This window comes from Macaca fascicularis, chromosome 12 (assembly GCF_037993035.2).
Source record: "Macaca fascicularis isolate 582-1 chromosome 12, T2T-MFA8v1.1".
NCBI lineage: Eukaryota > Metazoa > Chordata > Mammalia > Primates > Cercopithecidae > Macaca > Macaca fascicularis.
In genome coordinates, this window is record NC_088386.1 from 129010063 (window position 1) to 129030495 (window position 20433).

At 48.3% G+C, this 20433-nt stretch overlaps 1 protein-coding gene across 1 annotated transcript in view; it reads left to right on the plus strand.

Annotated features, from left to right (window-relative positions):
* INPP5D (inositol polyphosphate-5-phosphatase D) overlaps positions 1-20433 on the plus strand; it is a 153674-nt gene that overhangs the window by 16619 nt on the left and 116622 nt on the right. Inside the window, exon 2 of the mRNA XM_045367920.2 lies at positions 3841-3904. Coding sequence (XP_045223855.2) covers positions 3841-3904 — 64 coding nt within the window. The remainder of the gene's footprint in view (positions 1-3840; positions 3905-20433) is intronic.

Below are 20433 nucleotides of genomic sequence, written 5' to 3' on the forward strand. Positions count from 1 at the left end.
GTTCTTCCTCTCTGTCTACAGGCTGATGTTCTTCCTCTCTGTCTACAGGCTGATGTTCTCTCTCTCTGTCTACAGGCTGATGTTCTTCCTCTCTGTCTACAGGCTGATGTTCTCTCTCTCTGTCTACAGGCTGATGTTCTTCCTCTCTGTCTACAGGCTGATGTTCTCTCTCTCTGTCTACAGGCTGATGTTCTCTCTCTCTGTCTACAGGCTGATGTTCTTCCTCTCTGTCTACAGGCTGATGTTCTTCCTCTCTGTCTACAGGCTGATGTTCTCTCTCTCTGTCTACAGGCTGATGTTCTCTCTCTCTGTCTACAGGCTGATGTTCTCTCTTTCTGTCCACAGGCTGATGTTCTTCCTCTCTGTCTACAGGCTGATGTTCTTCCTCTCTGTCTACAGGCTGATGTTCTCTCTCTCTGTCTACAGGCTGATATTCTTCCTTTCTGTCTACAGGCTGATGTTCTTCCTTTCTGTCTACAGGCTGATGTTCTTCCTCTCTGTCTACAGGCTGATGTTCTTCCTTTCTGTCTACAGGCTGATGTTCTTTCTCTCTGTCTACAGGCTGATGTTCTTCCTCTCTGTCTACAGGCTGATGTTCTTCCTTTCTGTCTACAGGCTGATGTTCTTCCTCTCTGTCTACAGGCTGATGTTCTTTCTCTCTGTCTACAGGCTGATATTCTTCCTTTCTGTCTACAGGCTGATGTTCTTCCTCTCTGTCTACAAGCTGATGTTTGGGCCGGCTGGAGCTCTTCCACAAGTCAGCTCCCTCAGCCAAATAAGAGCTCTTATTGAAAAATAAGAGCACAGCAGAGTTGAGCTGTGTCCACATTTGTTTGGCAGGCTCCGCAAAGGGGATTGAGGCCAGTGGTTCTCTGTGTCCCAGAGGTGTCCCTGGGAGATGTAGTGTCACTGGACTAGAGATTCATCCTTGCTGTCTCTGATGCAAGACGATTGTATCAATTCAGGCTCTGGAGACAGGACAGGGAGCAGAAGGATAGGGACTAAAACCATGGGAGAAAGAGAGAAAAATCACCTTTTCTATGTGAAGTGAAGAGACATGTGGAAGTGAAATTACTCAAAATTATTTTTAAGTACCCATGATGCAAAAGCCATAAAATAAAATATTGTAAAATTAGCCACATAAAATTGTAAAACATTTACACAGCTTTAAAAAAAAAACCTGTTAAAAATAACTCCAAAATATACTGTAGCATATATCAGAGTCTTATTCATAACTAAGCAAAAAATGATACCAAAATAAGCAAGCCAAAGACACAAAAGTGAATTCACAGAAAAAGAAATACAGATAACTAAACATGAGAACATGCTGAAGGACCTTCCTCATAAAGAAAGGCAAATTAAAGCAAGTTACCATTCTCACTTCTCAGATTTGCAAAGATTAAAAAGTCTGATAACAGCCAGTTGGCAGGGCGTGAGGAAATAGACACATTCATATCCGGTTAGTAGGAGAAAAAAAAGGCCACAATTTCATTGGAAGACAGTTGGTAATCTCTATCAAAACAGCAAATCTCCAGGTCATTTAGCCGGCTGTCACCTTCTAGTGATTTATCTACAACCACTAATAAACGTCAACACATGTACAGCACATGGTGAAACATAACGCAAATGGTAATAAACCATCTCTCAGTTGGCTTGAGAAGATCTCTATGATCTTTTCCGGTGAAAAAAACAAATTTCAGAAAACGGTATATATAGTATGATATTATTGGCATCTAAAAAGATATGCATATATAATCTTGTGGATATGTTTAAAATTTCTGAACTTAGTTACAAACAGGAATAGGAAATCTAAGAAGAGGGGCTCATGGGAGTGGGGAAGGAGATGTTTATTTTTCATTTTATATCTTTCTGTATGGTTTTCATTTTTTAAAGTTAGTATATATTTTTAAAGATCTAGTTAAACAGGATCAGGTGCAGTGGCTCATGCCTGTAATCCCAGCACTTTGGGAGGCTGAAGTGGGTGGATCACCTGAGGTCAGGAGTCGAGACCAGCCTGACCAACATGGAGAAACCCCATCTCTACTAAAAATACAAAATTAGCCAGGTGTGGTGGCACATGCCTGTAATCCCATCTACTTGGGAGGCTGAGGCAGGAGAATCACTTGAACCCAGGAGGCAGAGCTTGAGGTGAGCCAAGATTGCGCACCACTGCACTCCAGCCTGGGCAACAAGAGCAAAATTCCATCTCAAAAAAAAAAAAAAAAGAAAAGAAAAAAGAGAAAGAACCCCATCTCTACTAAAAATACAAAAATTAGCCAAGTATGATGGCAGGAGCTTGTAATCCCAGCTACTTGGGAGGCTGAGGCAGGAGAATTGCTTGAACCTGGGAGGCAGAGGTTTCAGTGAGCCTTGATCATGCCACAGCCTTCCAGCCTGAGTGACTCCGTCTCAAAAAAAAAAAAAAAAAAAAAAAAAAAATCTAGTTAAACAATAACATATCGGTAACATATGTAGATGCTCAGTGGAGTGCCTGTACCTGGGACGGGGTGAGTGTGTGTAGCTTCTACACTGAAGCACTGGCTTAATTACAGAGGCTGGTCCTGTCTACAAGGCTTTATGGGCCAGGCAAGCCTTCCAGGCTCATGAGAATCTGAAGTAGCAAAACAGGGCAAGATTATGGTGGGTGGGAACAGACCAGCAGCTTTAAGTAAGGGCCTAAAATCCAAATAGCTTTCCGCCGATCTCCTGACAGCCTGCTGGCCTCAGCAGCCGATGGATTCCATGGGTGTTAGCTGCTGCCAGGGTTTCAGCAGGCTGAGGACCACCCCAGTGTGCCCCTCTCCCAAGGTGCTAGCACTTGACAGCTCCCTTTTCCTCTCAGAGGTTTTAGGAAAGTAAAAACTACCGTCTCCTCCTCACGTTAGGGATGACTGTGCCAAAGGAAGGTAGAGCTTCTAGAAAGAGAAGAGAATCTGGGATTCCTAGGACTTTCTTGTTAGAAACAATCCCAAGACTTGCTCTCCAGCTGCTGGGGCAAATCCAGGTCTCGGTAGGGCTGGTGGCCAGTCCCTGGAGGATAATCCACGGGGCACAGTGTCCAAGGGGAGGAAGCCATTTGGGAGCGGCGGGGAGCTCAGCGGGAACGAGTGATCCCTGCCCCGGCCAGGTGGCCCCTCTGTGGCCGCTATGCCCGGGCCCACTGGAATCGTGTTTCTTCTTCAGACACCCCCTCCTTTTTTTTTTTTTTGAGACGGAGTCTCGCTCCGTCGCCAGGCTGGAGTGCAGTAGCGCGTTCTCAGCTCACTACAACCTCCGCCTCCTGGGTTCAAGTGATTCTCTTGCCTCAGCCTCCCGAGTAGCTGGGACTACAGGCACACGGCACCATGCCCAGCTAATTTTTGTATTTTTGGTAGAGATGGGGTTTCACCCCATGTTAGTCAGGATAGTCTCAATCTCTTGACCTTGTGATCCTCCCTCCTTGGCCTCCCAAAATGCTGGGATTACCGGCGTGAGCCACCGTGCCTGACTCGCAAACACCCCCTCTTACTTTATATTCTTGGCAGCTGAGAGGTTAAGAAATCCCCTCCATGTGGCAGACTCCTTTGGATCAGACCCTGTAGCTGCCGGGTCCCCACCTAAATGACCCCCCACCCCACCTTTTCCTCGTGCTCTGAGTGCAGAAGCAGTGGGGGAACAAGAGTGCCTTAGCCCAGGATTGCTGGACGTCAGGGCTCACCTCCATCTTAGAGAACGATCAGCTCCAAAATTCAGAGACTTGTGTCCAGATTCCTCAAGCTGTGTCTGGAAGTCTTGTCTTTTCAGTTAAGAGGAAACTGGGTTTTCCTGCATGGTTCTAATAAAGTCTTTGATCTATTTCAGGTATCAGAATTGCGTTTACACTTACAGAATTCTGCCCAATGAAGATGATAAATTCACTGTTCAGGTGAGTCCTTTATAAACCTAGAAATCTGAACCTGACTTCAGTCGATACTGGCAGAGAAGGGGTGGAAACTATGAGGAAGAAAGCGCGTGCACAGGTAGCTGGACATGAAGGCCTGGCTGAGCCTGGAGTTTGTGGGGTGGCTTAGCTGGTAAACTGTGGCCCTCTAAGTGACCCTGCTCTGTGACATGACAGAGTTGCATGCCACGGGCTATTTGTGGTCCATGGGTATGAAGAGGAAACAAAGGTGAAGCAGACTGCCCAGAGATGAAGGGAAAGGAAGGGCTGTGGCTTGGCCAACTGTTGTCTTCATCTCTCAAAGGAGAGAGAGGAAGTGGCTCAGGAGGGAGAGAAGAGAGGTGAACTTATAGGAGAACAGACCATGTTTTCTGAGGGGCTGCGAGACTAGCACAAAACAGAGCCTTTCCATTTGTAGAACTCTGTTCTGTCCGAGGCTGATACTCACGGCATCTGATTTCACCATGCAAAGTCAAAATGTGCAAAACTTGCAGTTCACTTTTTAAAAATATTTTATTTTTGAGACGGAGTTTCACGCTTATCGCCCAGGCTGGAGTGCAGTGGTGAGATCTCGGCTCACTGCAACCTCCACTTCCTGGGTTCAAGTGATTCCCCTGCCTCAGCCTCCCGAGTAGCCGGGATTACAGGCGTCTGCCACCATGCCCAGCTGATTTTTGTATTTTTGGTAGAGATGGGGTTTCTCCATGTTGGCCAGGCTGGTCTTAAACTCCTGACCTCAAATGATCTGCCCACCTCGGCCTCCCAAAGTTCTGGGATTACAGGCGTGAGCCACCCCACCTGGTTGCAGTTAAATTTAAAAAGAAAAATCAGCTGCACCCATCCAAGCCGGGGAAGGCCACCCTAAGCACGGTTTACTAAAGGCTTTGTTTTGCCACAAAATGTGACAACTGAGTGTGTGGAAGCCAGGAGAGCTATTCTTATCCGGCTGCATGAAGAGCACATGGGGGTGGCAAGAAGGAAGGAGACAAAGTTTCCACATCCCCAGTGGGGGGCGGGGGGATGTGTGTGTGTGTGTGTGTGTGTGTGTGTGTGTGTGTGTGAGAGAGAGAGAGAGAGAGAGAGAGAGATGCTCAGTTCTCAGGGACTAGAGTAAGAGACACTGCAGTGCATCCACGTCCCAAGCAGAGTAGCTGGGGTAGACAGAGGTTTGGACATCATGTCACGGAAGAGCAATGACGGCATTGGAGAAGTTTGGTTGAAAAGAAAGTGGAAGTGGGAGGGGAGAGGCGGGATACACTCCGGTTTCAAAGCTTGAAAGGAATGATTCATTTTGTGCAGAACTAGGATGCAGTAGTAGACAGGGAGCTGGACTCAAGGTGGGAGCAAACCACAGGCAAGTCCCTGGGGGCAAACATCCCCCAGGAATTGTTAAGAGGGAGAGCGTGGTGAGGAGAACGCCCCTCAGGAAGAGGGTTTATGAAGATGGAAGGAATTGGTCCGAGGAGCAATGTGGCTGTGAGAAACCCAAGGGGCGTGTGTGATGCGGCCTGGTCCAGGGGCTGTTTCCTGCAAGGCCTCCTTGGGAGATGTGAGTCTGGGCTCAAGCAGAACCACTCCCCGTGTAGTCAGGCTGGCCTTGCTGCTAGCTGCCTTATCCTCCTGCCCCTGCATCCGCTGCAGCCTCTAAGGCACATCTGCTGGAAGGCTTTCCACTGGCCTAGGGCGCCCGCAGGTTTGGCCCGGTTCTTAGTAGTCGCCAGGAGCAGATGTTGGCACACCCAGTACAAGAATGCCCTTTCCAGCGCTTGGCAGCTATTTGCCATGAGAATGTCTGTCTCTGACATGGACTCTTCACCATGTGTGGGATGTGACTGGCGGAGAGGAGCCCTGTCTGGGGCAGGCTGTTGGCTTCAATGACCTCTACCATTTTTTCCAAGTCTAGGAGGGCATGAGCTATTCTGGCAGAGTTGGCATCTGTGACAGGTGGTTTGCTGAGAGGAGTCGGCAAACTCTCTTAATTTAAAAGTTGGTCAATGCTTTTGATCTTTTTCCCCTTTGTGGTTTCTTCTCTTCCTTCAAAGTGAAGAAAACTTTAAGTATGACTGGAAAAGACATGACTGTGGCTTCTAGTAGAGTTGGCACCCGCGGCCTGTAAATGTGTAGACTGCGTTTCCAGTTTGCCCCTCTCTGTCACCATCACGCTCTTGCTACTGTGACGTCTTGTGACCCTGGGAACTGCTGATGAAATCCGGGGCCTCACTGGACTATGGGGGGGTGGGGGCGGTGCAGGGAACAGAAACTCACCTTGGCTGACTGTGTAAGGGTTAAGGGGTGGGCCGCCTTTGTGGAGATGTGCAGAGCCAGGAAGCAGAAGGCCGCCCTAGGGCCTTGGGACCAGAAGAGCATAGGGTCTGCACGCGGCTTCTCCCATGGCTCAGCTCTTCTCTGTGGGGCCGCTCTTCCCCGCCAGCAGCCTTCCTTCTCAGACCCCAGTCCTAAGAAGGAGTCTGATGGCTCAGCCTCCATGGCTTTCTCTGTGTGGGCCACTCAGGGGCTGCCAGTCTATGTATGAATTGGCTGTCTTCAAGCAGATGCACCCCTCTACCTCTCGGAGATGCGGACAGAGTCATGGGGCAGCCATGAGTTGGCTCCTTAAGGTCTCTGCTCAGCCAGGGCAGTGGGTGGGCAGCTTTCATAGAAGAAGGGCAGCCCTGCTGGACATATCTGCTCCTGACCCTGGCACTAGGCCCGTGACCTCCTCAGTAGCCAACGTGGTACAGGGAACCGTGAGCTCAGGTGGTCTGAAGAGGTTTCCCTTCAAGGTGAATTAAAGGAGAATTCTCATAGGATCCTCCTAGGTGGACTCACCTATGATAATCTACCTCCAAGAGTAAATGACAGCAGATGTCTACTGAGGACCAAGTGCACACTCATGCCCAATTAAGCAGACTCAGAGCCCTTCGGGGAAGCTTTAGCAGTTATTGATCTCTGCCTATTTTAACTCGAGTTCCTCTTTTCATGTTGAGGCAAAACCTCACAGTCTTTTCTAAGCTTAGCCACAGTTTCTAAATAACTCATTCCTGACACCTGAGCCTGTTCAGTGCCACCAGAACACGAGGCTCCCCAAAATAAGAATCTGGACTGAAACTTTGCCAAGTGAAGCTCTGAAAGGCTTTCATTGTTTCTTAGTTTAGTAACTTTAGCTCTTTTCCTGGTTCTCTTGTCAACACCAAAGATCTCATCTTTGTTCTTTGCAGACCAGCTTCATGGAGGTGGCCCACATGTCATAGCCCATGACAACCCCGTATCAATCAGGGAGAGGAGCCACCTCACCTGGGGGACTCTTTTCCCTTACTCCATCTTTCACAGACTTAAAAAAAAATCTGAGATGGGAGGGCAGGATGCAAACTGTAACTTCATCCAACCCCCTCGTTCTAAATATGAGTGTTGCTGAGAACTGCGGAAGTTGGAACTCACAGCCAGGCCTCCCGGCCTCCCCAGCTAAGCTTTCTTCCTTCCAGCCTAGAAGGTGTTTCCAGGCCTGGCTGGAGTCTCCTGGGGAAGGATGAGCCCAGGACTCTGCCCAGAGGGCAGGGAGACAAGGCAATGTGGCCTCTCAGAGAGCTTGGCTTCTTGTCCTTCCCACGGTTGTAGATAATATTTGATCCCAGGTGGCATCTGTCCCTTGTGGTAAATCAGCAAGGCGCCCCTAGAATGAAAGCAGACTCCACTCCCGGCTGGGATCTGGGTTCAAGTCCAATTTGGCCAGCCATGTGGCCTTGGACAAGGACCACCAAGAAACTGCTGGAAAGTAGAGATCACACACATACCTCCCAGCACAAGGAAGCTGCTGAGGAGGACGGTGGAGACAGTGGGGAACTGGAGGTGCTTTAGAGGATTCTAGGCAGTGCTGGGAGTGGTGGGGAAGGAGGTGTAAATTTTGGAACTCCATCTCCCTCAGCTCTGCTCTTTGGGCTGTGGGCTTCGTGTCTTCAGGGACCTAAGTAGGCTCTGGAACCGTTAAGCAGTTGTTCAACAGCTGCTGTGCCACTCAAACTCTGAGAACCTTCTGGACTTAGCTTGCACTGCTTGTCCTGGTTGGGGGAGGGTCGGGGCAGTGCTCTGAGCCCTGCACGAAGCCAGAGGAAGGCAGGATGGCTCAGCCCCACAGGCCTGACTCTCCCACACCAAGAGAGCAGGTTTCTTGTAAAGCCCAAACTCCTTTCTTGACTTGGAAAGGGAAGTGACTCTCCTGTAAGAGAAGCGGTGCCCATCTTGAGCTGCTCGCTGCAGGCTGAGCTGGGAAACTGCTGCTGCCTTTGAAATGGCCCCTCTCTGGGAGAGTGAGGAAGAGTCTGAAGCCCTGCAAGCCGCCCTCATGGGCCAGCTGCAGGGTGGCTAGGGAGGCCTGGAGTAGCCTCAGACGTGTCGCATAAATGGTTGTCTCAAACCCAGGGCCACAGTCGAAGCAAAAGGGGCCCTTCGGCTCCATCCTACAACCTTTTGGCCCTTGTGTCCTTTCTGACATCCTTCCCACCAGGAGGAATAAAGCAGAAAATTAAAACTACCCATAATCCCCTATCACATCAATGTTCTCTGTGAACTTCCTGTCTTTTCTTGAGGTTGAGATTGTATCTAGGATATTGATTGTTTGAGTCAAGATGGGAGCACCCCCAGGTGTTTCTGTTTGTTTTGTTTTGTTTTTGAGACAGGGTCTCGCTCTGTAGCCCAGGCTTGAATGCAGTGGCACGATCTTGGCCCACTGCAACCTCTGCCCCCGGGCTCAAGCAATTCTCCCACCTCAGCCTCCTGAGTAGCTGGGATGACAGGTGTGCACCACTATGCCCAGCTAAATTTTGTCTTTTTCTGTAGAGCCCGGTTTTTAATGCAAGTTTAGATGAAGAGTTAGAAAATATCTATCTCGTAGACCCTTTCATTATTCTTTCTGGATTTGGAAGAAAAACTCCAGTGATCTGAGCCATTCTGGTGAGTTCTAAAGAAGAGACACTCGTGACTCAAGTCCCTGGTCCCTGACGGTGGCTGTCACGTATCTCTGGGCGGCATGGCTTTTGGAGAGGGAAAACAAAACAACTTTCTCAAAGCTGTTCCGTCACAAGCATCCGGGAGGTGAACGGTTGAGCCATTGTTATTAAGCTCAGGAAGCGAGTGGCAGCTGTTATTGTTCTGAGTGGTCACCGAGTGAAGTAAAGATTCCGTCTGAGCCGCCGGGCAAAGGATGTGGCTCTAACACACTTCCTGAAGTTGCACAACAAGGGGCGCAGAAAAGGCTCAGGGCACAGAAGCCTACCAGGGCTGCGTGTGTGGGCTCTGCAGCCATGCCAAGGACAGTGGGCCCTGTGGGGGTCCGTGCTGGTGGAGGGGTTCCTTTATGCTATGACACTCACCTTCTAGAAGCCTGCATTTTGAATTGGTTTTTCTATCTACTGCAGAATATGGACAGATCTATTTTCCAAGCCTCTGAACATCTCAAAACATCTTAGTCTACACATTCAAGAGTAATTTGATAGATATAAAATTCTTGGAACCAACTGTTCGCTCAAAATCCTATACGAGGTTCAGCACTGCCTTCAAGAAGGTAGTGTTACGGACCAGGCACAGTGGCTCAACACTGTAATCCCAGCACTTTGGGAGGCCGAGGCAGGTGGATCACCTGAGGTCAGGAGTTCGGGACTAGCCTGGGCAACATGGTGAAACCCCGTCTCTACTAAAAATGCAAAAATTAGCTGGGCGTGATGGTGCATGCCTGTAGTCCCAGCTACTCGGGAGGCTGAGGCAGGAGGATTGCTTGAACCTGACAGGCAGAGGCTGCAGTGAGCCGAGATCTCACCACTGCACTGCAGCCTGGGTGACAGAGCAAGACTGTCTCAAAGAAAAGAAGAGAAAAAAGTGTGTAGCGTTATGAATAGTTCTGAGTACAAAATCCAAGGCCAAACTTGTGCTGGTTCCTATAGAGGGGACCCATGTTTTTGTTTTTTTCTACTTTGAAGCTGGTGGGAATTCTTTTCCAGCTTTGTCATTTTCCTTTCATTGATAGTGCCTGCAGTGTGTTCAGCTTGTTCACTTTGCAAACTCTGTTCTTTGACACAAAAGACCTTTCTTCTGTTAGGTCTTTGAGTAAGTTTTTATTCCAGCTCTTCTGGCATCTTTCTCCTAATCCCCTGAGAAAGCCAAGCCTCCCCCTCATTTTCTAGCCTCCTGAGGTACACATGCCCTTGTGACTGAGAAGCCCTTCCCTCCTGTGTGGCTGCAAGATCCCTAATCCCTTCCCAAGTTTGTCAGAGAATTCTGGAAAGAGTGTCCATGCCATTTGTCATCTCTACCTCCAAATGACTGTCTTTATTTTCTCCCCATCCCCACTGGCCATTTTGCCCTTGCTTCTCCATGTTCCAGAGCCTTCTGGTTCACCTTGTCCCAGATCATGGGCCTGTTTCCTGTCCTTGTTACCCAAAGTGGTCTAGAACTGATATCAATGTGCACCATGTAGCTGACAAGTTTAGATTGGGGAATAGGATGCAAGTATAACCAATGAGGTGTGAAGAGAAGGGCTCTGTGGGCTTCTAATAAAGGTCTATTTGTCTTAAAAACAGACATAGGGATAAGATAGCCTCTTTCTTTCTTTCATTTTGGGACAGAGTTTTGCTCCAGTTGCCCAGGCTGGAATGCAATGGCATGATCTCAGCTCACCGCAACCTCTACCTCCTGGGTTCAGGTGATTCTCCTGTCTCAGCCTCCCAAGTAGCTGAGATTATAGGCACCTGCACCATGCCTGGCTAATTTTTGTATTTTTAGAACAGATGGGGCTTCACTATGTTGGCCAGGCTGGTCTTGAACTCCTGACCTCAGGTCATCTGCTTGGCTTGGCCTCCCAAAGTGTTGGGACTACAGGCATGAGCCACCACGCCGGCCAAGATAGCCTCTTTCCTACCTTTGGAAGCTGCCATAGGATGTGACAGCTGGGTCTCTGCTGCTACCTTGTAACCATGAGGAGATGTAGCCGGTGAGTGAGGCCAACACACGGAAAGGAGAAGTGAACCTGGGTCCTGGATGATGCCCTTGAATTCGCTGAACAGAATGAAGCAACCTGGGATTTGCCCTGCCTCTAGATTTTCTGTTTTGTGAGGTAATTAATTCCGTTTTGCTCAAGTTAGTTGAGTTAGGGTCTTCTAACAGCTAAAAGTGTCCTAATATACAAAAGTGTAAACTATCCTAGGGGAATTTCAGAGCAGAAAAGTGAAAATTTCAAATTGAATATCGAGTTTCACTGCACCAAATGCCCATGAGCCATGCTCTGACAATGCAGTCCCTGGGTCTTCCCTCTCCTTAGTCTGTGTTGTGTTTCTGGGACCTGCTCCAGCCCTGTCCCAGACATTCCTAATGACTTATGTTCCTGTCAGACATCCTCGGGCTCAACATCTCTTTCTCCAACCCTAACCAGAAAAAGCACAAAAATCAGTCAGTGTTTTAACAATGTCTGTGCACTGAGGAGGCATCTTGATTTCTTGCTTATTGCAGAATGGTTTCGTTTCTCATCTTGACTTTGCCCTTCGAGATCAGGTTCCGGGTCTAATTGTGTCTGCCAGATTTGCAAGAGGCCACGTAGGGTTTATCAAATAGACGAAAGTCTTTCTGAGAGGTCTCGCTTGATCACCCTAGAAAAACAGTCACCCCACCCTTCACTTGTTGCTCTTTAACCCCTTACCCTCCTTTCTTTTCTTTGTGGCACTTGTGACTATCTGATTTTATATTTATTCATTTATTTTTATTTTTCTCTATCATCAGGCTGGAGTGCAGTGGCACAATCTCGGCTCACTGCAACCCCTGCCTCCTGGGTTGAAGTGATTCTCCTGCTTCAGCCTCCCGAGTAGCTGGAACTACAGGTGCGTGCCACCACACCCAGCTAATTTTTGTATTTTTAGTAAAGACAGGGTTTCACCATGCTGGCCAGGATGGTCTCGATCTATTGAACTTGTGATCTGCTAGCCTCGGCCTCCCAAACTGCTGGGATTACAGGTGTGAGCCACCGTGTCCAGCCCTGATTTTATATTTTAAAATATACATTTTTTATTGACTTATTTATTGTCTATACTAGAACTATTCCTAGCATATAGTGAATGCTTGATAAATATTTATTGAATTAACTCTTCTGCCACTTTTAAAAAGATAGGAAGTGCTACAGGTTTCGTTTAAATTATGATTTATCTCACCCTTGCTGCGGTTATCAATCTTAAATTTGTCCTCCACAGGATCGGCCATTATCTGTTGACTTGCTTTTCATGCCTTGGTCAACTTCCTCTGCTTTCGGGAAGGGTTCTCTTTTCTGGACTCAGTTCTGCTGTAGCTCCCTCCAAAGTGGATTCTCATTTCAGCATTGAATTGAGCTCCTCATTTTTTTTTTTTTTTCCCCTCAAGATGGAGTCTCGCTCTGTCACCCAGGCTGGAGTGCAGTGGTGAGATCTCGGCTCGCTGCAACCTCTGCCTCCTGGGTTCAAGCGATTCTCCTGCCTCAGCCTCCCAAGAAGCCGGGATTACAGACGCGCACCACCATCCCCCACTAATTTTTTGTATTTTTAGTAGAGACAGGGTTTCACCATGTTGGCCAGGCTGGTCTCAAACTTCTGACCTTGTGATCTGCCTACCTTGGCCTCCCAAAGTGCTGGGATTACAGGCGTGAGCCACCGCTCCCGGCCGAGGTTCTCATTTTGTTGCAAGCCTGCCTTGCCTGGCTGGTCTTCGGGCTTCACTGGCCCTGTCATCTGTTCATCTTTCTCCTCTTCCTGAGATTTTCACTCTTGGGTCCCAAAGGCCTTGCCTTTTGATGTCCACGTGAGGCTGCCGATGCTTCCCAAGATGTCCCGAGACAAGTTCCAGCAGCTACATTTCCAGAGAAGGCTCTTCCTCGGGTCTTCAGGGTGGTGTAATGTCCTGGTTCCCTCGGGGAAGCAGTTTCTTCTCTCAAGCTTGTTTCCTCCTCAGAAACACTGGGAGGCCAGCAGTACTTCTCTCCTGTGGAGATTGTGAGGACTAAAAGAGATGGTTTATGTAAACATGCAGCTTATGTCTGACACGTGACTCCATGGGTGACTGTTTCAAAATGGCGAGGATGCACAGAGGCCAGTCAGCTCACCGGCACCAATGCGGGGTCACTGGGCAGGGGCCCCGGCCCATGACTGGCCAAGAGCTAGGGATACCAGGCACAGGGGAGGGAGAAAGGGCTGAGACTTCGGGACACAAAAAACTCAGGAGTCCTGGGATTGGTAGCAAGGCCATCCAAAGGGGCCTTGGAGAGGAGGACGAGTACCTGGATCAGGGCCCAGGAGCAAAGGTCATGGGGGACGGAGGCACCAAGTAGGGCCCCGAGACTCTGTCTGCCTTGGGACCCTCTGAGAACTGGGGTTGTCCTGTGCCTGCTCACTGGGCGTATGTCACTGCTGCTTTGGATAACTGAGGAAGACAGAGTCGGGGTGAGGGCGAGGGTGGGTGCCTGGAGTCCCACCAGGTGACAAGAGAGAGCCTTGAGGACACAGGAGGGACCGGAGGGAGGTCCCACAACTCCCACCTGGGACCTATCTTATCATACCTTTCTGGCCTGGTTCCCTTTTGTTGAGCCCCTGTCAGGAGCTAGGCACTTCATCTGTGTTCTTTAATCCTGGGGGACGGTTTACTACTAAACCGGACGGTTGCTATGATTACTATTCCCATTTTTAAATTCAAGGAAACAAAGGCTCAGATGCGATAACACTGTTTGCTTGTTTCATAAAACTTGTGACAGAAGAGGGATGTCATTGGAGCCATGCTGTGGCTCTGTGCCCTGCAGGCTGGAGGGTGAGCTTCACACAAACGCTACTGGTCTTTGTTTCTCCAACCACCCGAGGTTCCCCAGCTATGCAACCAGCTAAGGGCTTTGCAGTTATTTGAGCCATGATCCTTCCTGAATGAGACCCAAGATGACTCTACTTTTAAGCCAAGTCCAGTGAGTGTTACAGCCATGTGTTCTGACTATATTCCTTAAGGGTCAGAATGACAGCTTAGAGATTCCCGACAGCTCATTCATTTACTCCGTAAATATTAATTGGGAACTGAACATAGTAATACAACAGCCAGCCTCAGAGACAGTCCGTCCTTCACAGGATGTTCAATCTAGAGACCAATGACAAGCAATTTTCACGATTAGACTCCGAAGCCCAGATTTTTACATCTTGAGGTGGAAGGGTCTCAGGAAACTTCTACAGTGAAAGGAGCTCCCCTCAAGTAGGAGGAAATGAACGGCCCAGCCATGCCTTCCAAAGAACCATCTGAGAGGTGCCCACCCCCTCTTCTGTGCTTCCAAACAATCCCCCCACTCAGTGTCCACATCCTCACATTGTGGGGTGGTAGGCGGCCCAATGTCTGTCTCCCCCAGTGAGCTGTGGGGGCCTTGAGAACAAGGGTGAGGGTCTCCCTTGGGCACAGGACAGAGGATGCGTCGCCATCCCCTGAATGAAAGGCCCAGCTGGACCGGCTTGAGAAGAGGCTTCTGTTGACCACTCAGTGCCCACAAAACCTCTGAGGTTAAACTTAATCTGCCCTGTTCTTAGCAGATTGTACTTCATTTTGAATAACCCCAGGAGAGAGAAATCCAAATTTCTCTCCCAGATATTGAATTAATCCATACATGAGCAGTTAGTGATTTTTATAAAGAGATTTGCCATGGAAGAGTAGTTCCTTCATTACTGCTCTTCTTGGCTGTCTGAGTTAAGAGACCCTGCCAGGCTGGTGGCCATCAGGGTGCTCAACCCATCTCTCCACCATATTTATGCCCTTCATGACTGGCAGGAAAAAGGGTCTGAAATCTTGAAATGGAGAAATGTGTTTTCCAAAATCCAAACATCTCTCACAAATATATGCTACAAGACTCTAAAAAGAGTTTTCAGTGCCTCACACAGACACAAGGACAGAACATGAGAACATAGTCCCAGCCTTTAAAGACAGAAAACAGATATTCCAACAAGCAGATTAAAAGTCACTCGGGGTTGGGCTTGGTGGCTCATGCCTGTAATTCCAGCACTTTGGGAGGCCAAGGCAGGTGGATCACCTGAGGTCAGGAGTTCGAGACCAGCCTGGCCAACATGGTGAAACCCTGTCTCTACTAAAAATACAAAAATAGCCAGGTGTGGTGGTGCACACCTGTAATCCCAGTTACCCAGGAGGCTGAGGCAAGGAGAATCACTGTAACCTGGGAGGCGGAGGCTGCAGTGAGCCGAGATCATGCCACAGCACTCCAGCCTGGGTGACAAGAGCAAAACTCCGTCTCAAAGAAAAGTAACTCGGAAGTCTACATGAAAGATACCACTGGCTGCTTGGGAAACCAGATGATAGAACTGCTTTCTCCCGTGACAAAGGCTCTGGGGAGATACTTACTCTTACAACACTAAACACCTTCCTGCCCCCAGGGTCTTGGTACCTGCCCTGCCTTGTGCCTGGGACTCTGTCCCCCAGGTCACCACATGGCTGACTGGCCAACAGGATTCCTCCAAGGCCTTTTCCCAGGTCTTCCCATCTAATATCATGCCCTGTCCCATGGCCGCTCCTTATTGCACTCCTGTTTTTTCTTCATAGCCCTTATCGCTGTCTGCAAGGGGATTCATCTCCATTGCCACTATAACAAATTTCAGCAAACAGAGGGGTTTAAAACAACACAAATGTATTATCTTGCAGTTGTGCAGGCCAGAAGTCCAGAAGCTCTCACTGGGCTCGGATCAAGGTGTTGGCAGAGCTGCACTCCTTCCAGAGGCTTCAGGGGGAAATCCCTGTTCTCGCCTTTTCTGGTTTCTAGGGGTCACTTTCATTCCTTGGCTCGTGGCCCATTCCTCTGTCTTCAGAACTAGTAATGGCCTGTCAGGTCTTTCTCATGATGATGTTTTTAGGGCTCTGACTCTCTGCCTCCCTCTTCCCCTTATGAGGACTCTCGAACATAGACTGGGAAAGCTGAATAATTCGGGATCCTCTCCCAACCTCAAGGCCAGCGCATGAGCACCTTATCTCCCCCAGGCCGTGGTACATAACAGCCATAGGTTCCAGGGATAAGGAGGGGTTGGGAGGCGGAGGCCATTCTTCTTTCTACCACAGCAACTATCTTGATTATGTATTGACTCACTCATGTATTATCTGTCTCTACCATGAGGCTGTAAGTCTCATGAGAGCCCAGACCTTGTCTATCTTGCTCTGCACTGTCTCTGTAGCACCAGAAGAATGCCAGGCTCATCGGGGAGCTGCCCCAGGCCCTGCCCCGCCACGCAGCTTCTCTCCAGGCTGCTTCCAGGGCTGGGGACTCTGGGCTTGCCTGCCAGCTGTCACTTCTGTCTTCCCCAGAGTACCTCAAGAGTTTTATAAAAAGAAAAGAAGCAAGCTGGAAAGAAGAGCATTTTAGGGATATGTAATTAAGGATAAAAATATCCCTCACAGGCTCTGGGCAATGGGGAAATTGGAGATTGCTTGCGTTCCTGGGCCCAGTAGAACCACGAGGGCTTTTGAAACATAATGATTAGCGCAGGTTTTTAGCATTGATAAGCGTGTGTAATGATGAAAGCCATCTATATGGGTGTGCGGTGCCAAAAGATGTGTGTTTAAATTCTCGAAGGGGAGGCGTTTAAACGGAGCTGCATGTAAATACAGGACCTTTGCTTCGGGTGAGAAGGAAAGGGGAAATGGAAACAGCGAGGGGTCGAGCTTCCTCAATTACATGTGGCAGAAGGAAACAGCTATTTCAAAGGCAAACATTGAACGTGGGAGGTGGAGGAGGCCTTGGATGCTCCCAACAGCATCCCTTTAGCCCTCGATCTCCCGTCCCTTCTTCCGTCTTGAGATAGGCCAAGGAGCCCCAGGTCCATCACTGTCTGTGGCTCCCAGGTAGCTAGGGGCGCTCCCAGCCCAGCCCCCAGCAACCCCCCCACCCATCTTCATTCTCAGCCCCACGTGACATGTTGCCCCTGACAGGGCTCCATAGATTCCTGCTGGATGGAAAAAGGCATGGGTGAAATAATCTTGACTCTAAGATAAAAATGGTTACCCAGGAAGAAACAGAAAGAGAAATGAAAGAATGTGTCTTGAGAGAAATGGAACAATAAGCAGACTTCAATCTGAGGGCTTTCTGAAGCCAGGTTCTCCTTCACACGGCTTCACGGGACACTGCATTCCTCTCTTGTCTAATCTTTCTTTTCTTTTTTTGGACGGAGAAGGATTACTGCAGATAAATATTGATAATTTCTGCTTTTTCTCTTAGGAAAGTAGTGAGGGTGAGGAAGTTCAAATCGAAAATACAAAACAGAAGTAAAATCCCCTGACGTGGAAATAAGCCTTCCTTCTTGGGAAACTATCAATGTAAATATGTTTCTCTAAAATGTAACTTTAGAGTCTGCAATATATTTGACATCTTAAAAATGGTCTTTAAGACTTTATGGTAAGGCCAGGTGCGGTGGCTCATGCCTGTAATTTCAGCACTTTGGGAGGCTGAGGCAGGCGGCTCATTTGAGGTCAGGAGTTCGAGACCAGCCTGGCCAACACAGTGAAACTGTGTCTCTGTCTAATTCAAAAATTAGCCTGGCATGGTGGCGAGTGCCTGTAATCCCAGCTACTCAGGAGGCTGAGGCATGAGAATCGCTTAAACTTAAACTCGGGAGGCTGAGGTTGCTGTGAGCTGAGATCGTACCACTGCACACTCCAGTCTGGGCGACAGAGTGAGACTCTGTCTCAAAAAAAAAAAAAAAAGACTTTATGTTACGCACATCAAGTGTTCAATGAGGCATTTGTTAGAGATGGACAGTCCTCAATTTTGGGGTGAAAAGATTTGCAAAAATTTGTCAATAATAATGTCATGATGTCCAAAGCTGGTCCCACCACTGGCTCTCTCCTGCCACCTGCCCAGAGGTGGCTTCAGGCCACACTCCCCTGGCAGAAGAACACGCTATGAATGCCTCTGGAGCACCCTACTTCTGCCTCCTGGCCCGTTTTCCCTGTGCTGCTCCCCAGAGTCTGAGAAACAAATGTTGCCTGTGTCCCCTCCCTGGTAGAGCCTGAGAGATTCTCTACATCTGCACTGGCCAGTGCTGCAACCACAGGCCACGTGGGGCCACAGAGCACTTGGAATATGCCCCCTCCCCCCAAAAAGAAGGTTCTATATCTCATGATAATTTTATTGCACACCGAAATCTTAATATTTTGGACATATTGCGTTAAATATATTAATCAAATTGATTTTACCCCGATCTTTAAAACCTCCAAGGCTGGGCACGGTGGCTCACACCTGTAATCCCAGCACTTTGGGAGGCCAAGGCAGGCAGATCACTTGAGGTCAGGAGTTCGAGACCAGCCCGGCCAACATGGTAAAACCCTGTCTCTACTAAAATTACAAAAATTAGCCGGGCCTGGTGGTGCGCGCCTGTAGTCCCAGCTACTCTGGAGGCTGAGGCTGGAGAAATGCTTGAACCAGGCAGGTGGAGGTTGCAGTGAGCTGAGATTGCTTGAACCAGGCAGGTGGAGGTTGCAGTGAGCGAGACTCCGTCTTAAAAAAAAAAAAAACATTCCAAAATCTGGCTGCTAGAAAATGTAAAACTGTATGTAAGGCTCACATTACATTTTCACTGGGTATCATTGCTCTAGAGCCTTGCTGCTCAGAGTCTGGTCCACAGGCCAGCAGATCAGCATCACCTAGGAGCTTGTTAGAAATGCGGACGATCAAGACCCCAGACCTGGGAATTCAGAATCAGCGTTTGAACAAGATCCCCGGGTGATCCTGGTGCACATTAGGGTTTGAAGACCATGCATGGGCGGGGGAGGGGAATGGCAGGCAGTCTCACTCACCGTGGGAGGGAGTGCAAATCCCGGAAAATGTTCTGGAGGGCAAATTGCCAATGTCTATCAACATCTGTAATGTCTGTGTCCAGTGAGGAATGTTCTCCCACCCCTAATGTGTCCAACAAGTCACGTGGACAAAGATTTATATACAAGGACACCCACTGCAGCATTATTTCAAATAGGAGTCAAAGAAGAGCCCTAACAAACAACCTCATGTTGCCTAGGTTCGCATTCAACCTAACCATGATGAAGAGAGAACTCCTTAAATACACTGTGGTTCAGCCAGTGGAAGACTATGCGGCTGCTTAAAAAATTAAAGCAGAGCTGTGTGTAGTGAGTTGGAAAGATCTCAAACATTAAACATAGAAAAGTTGCAGGTGATATTGTTATAGGAGGGTTTTTGGTTTTTGTTTGTTAAGGGATAGATTATATACACAAGACTGCACATACATAAGAGTGTTGAGATAGAACTTGTATTTTAGAGATGGGGTCTCACTGTGATGCCCAGGCTGTTCTTAAGCTTCTGGGCCTGGCCAGGCATGGTGGCTCACACCTGTAATCCCAGCACTTTGGGAGACTGAGGCAGGTGGATCACCTGAGGTCAGGAGTTTGACACCAGCCTGGCCAACATGGTGAAACCCCATCTCTACTAAAAATACAAAAATTAGCTGGGGGTGGTGGTGGGCACCTGTAATCCCAGCTACTTGGGAGTAGCTGATCCTGCTGAGGCAGGATCATCGCTTGAACCTGGGAGGCAGAGGTTGCAGTGAGCTGAGATCGCACCATTAGACTCCAGCCTGGGCAACAAGATTGAAACTGTATCTCAAAAAAAAAAAGAAAGAAAAAAAAAGAATCAACTCCTGGGCTCAAGCAATCCTCCCACCTCGGCCTCCCAAAATGGAGACAGAATTGTTAAAATATTTTTTTTTGTTTTACATTTAAAAGTTATACCTCAGCTTGGTCAAAAGAAATTAAAACAGTACCAAAGGAAATACATCAGAACTAGAGGCCCCCTTTTCTCATTGGTAACCCTAATGGCCTGCAAATCCCCACCCTAGTCCCACCGTTGACAGTTTCTCAGATACTGTTTTCATATGTTTTGTATATTTATATTTGTTTTTGTAAATGGGATAATACCATATACGCTGTTCTGCGATTTGCTTTCTTCCCTTAGCAATCTGTCCCTGAGATGAATCCAAGTTCATTCACACATCTTTTTGCTTTTTAATGGTTGAACAATAATGGATGGATACATAGATAGATGATTTTCTTTTTTGTTGTTCTTACTACAAAAGACAGATGCTACAATAAGCAAGGCTCGCGTGTGACTGTGCATACAAGCTTTCTCCAAGAAAAACTATTACTGGGTTGAAGGAATGCATATATGATTGTAAATACTGCCAAATTGCTTTGCCCAGGGCTCTTCCGAGTGACCTTCTCACTCAATGTCTCTTGGCCCTCATGATGCCCACGCATTTCAATTCTGGACATTACCAGTGCGTGTAATTTTCATCAGACAATGAGTGAAATATGTGATCACAACATTTTATTTTGCATTTCTCTCATTAGAAATGACACTAATGACCTGGGTGTGGTGGTTCATGCCTATAATCCCAGCACTTTGGGAGGCAGAGGTGGCGGATCACCAGAGGTCAGGAGTTCAAGACCAGCCTGGCCAACATGGTGAAACCCCAACTCTACTA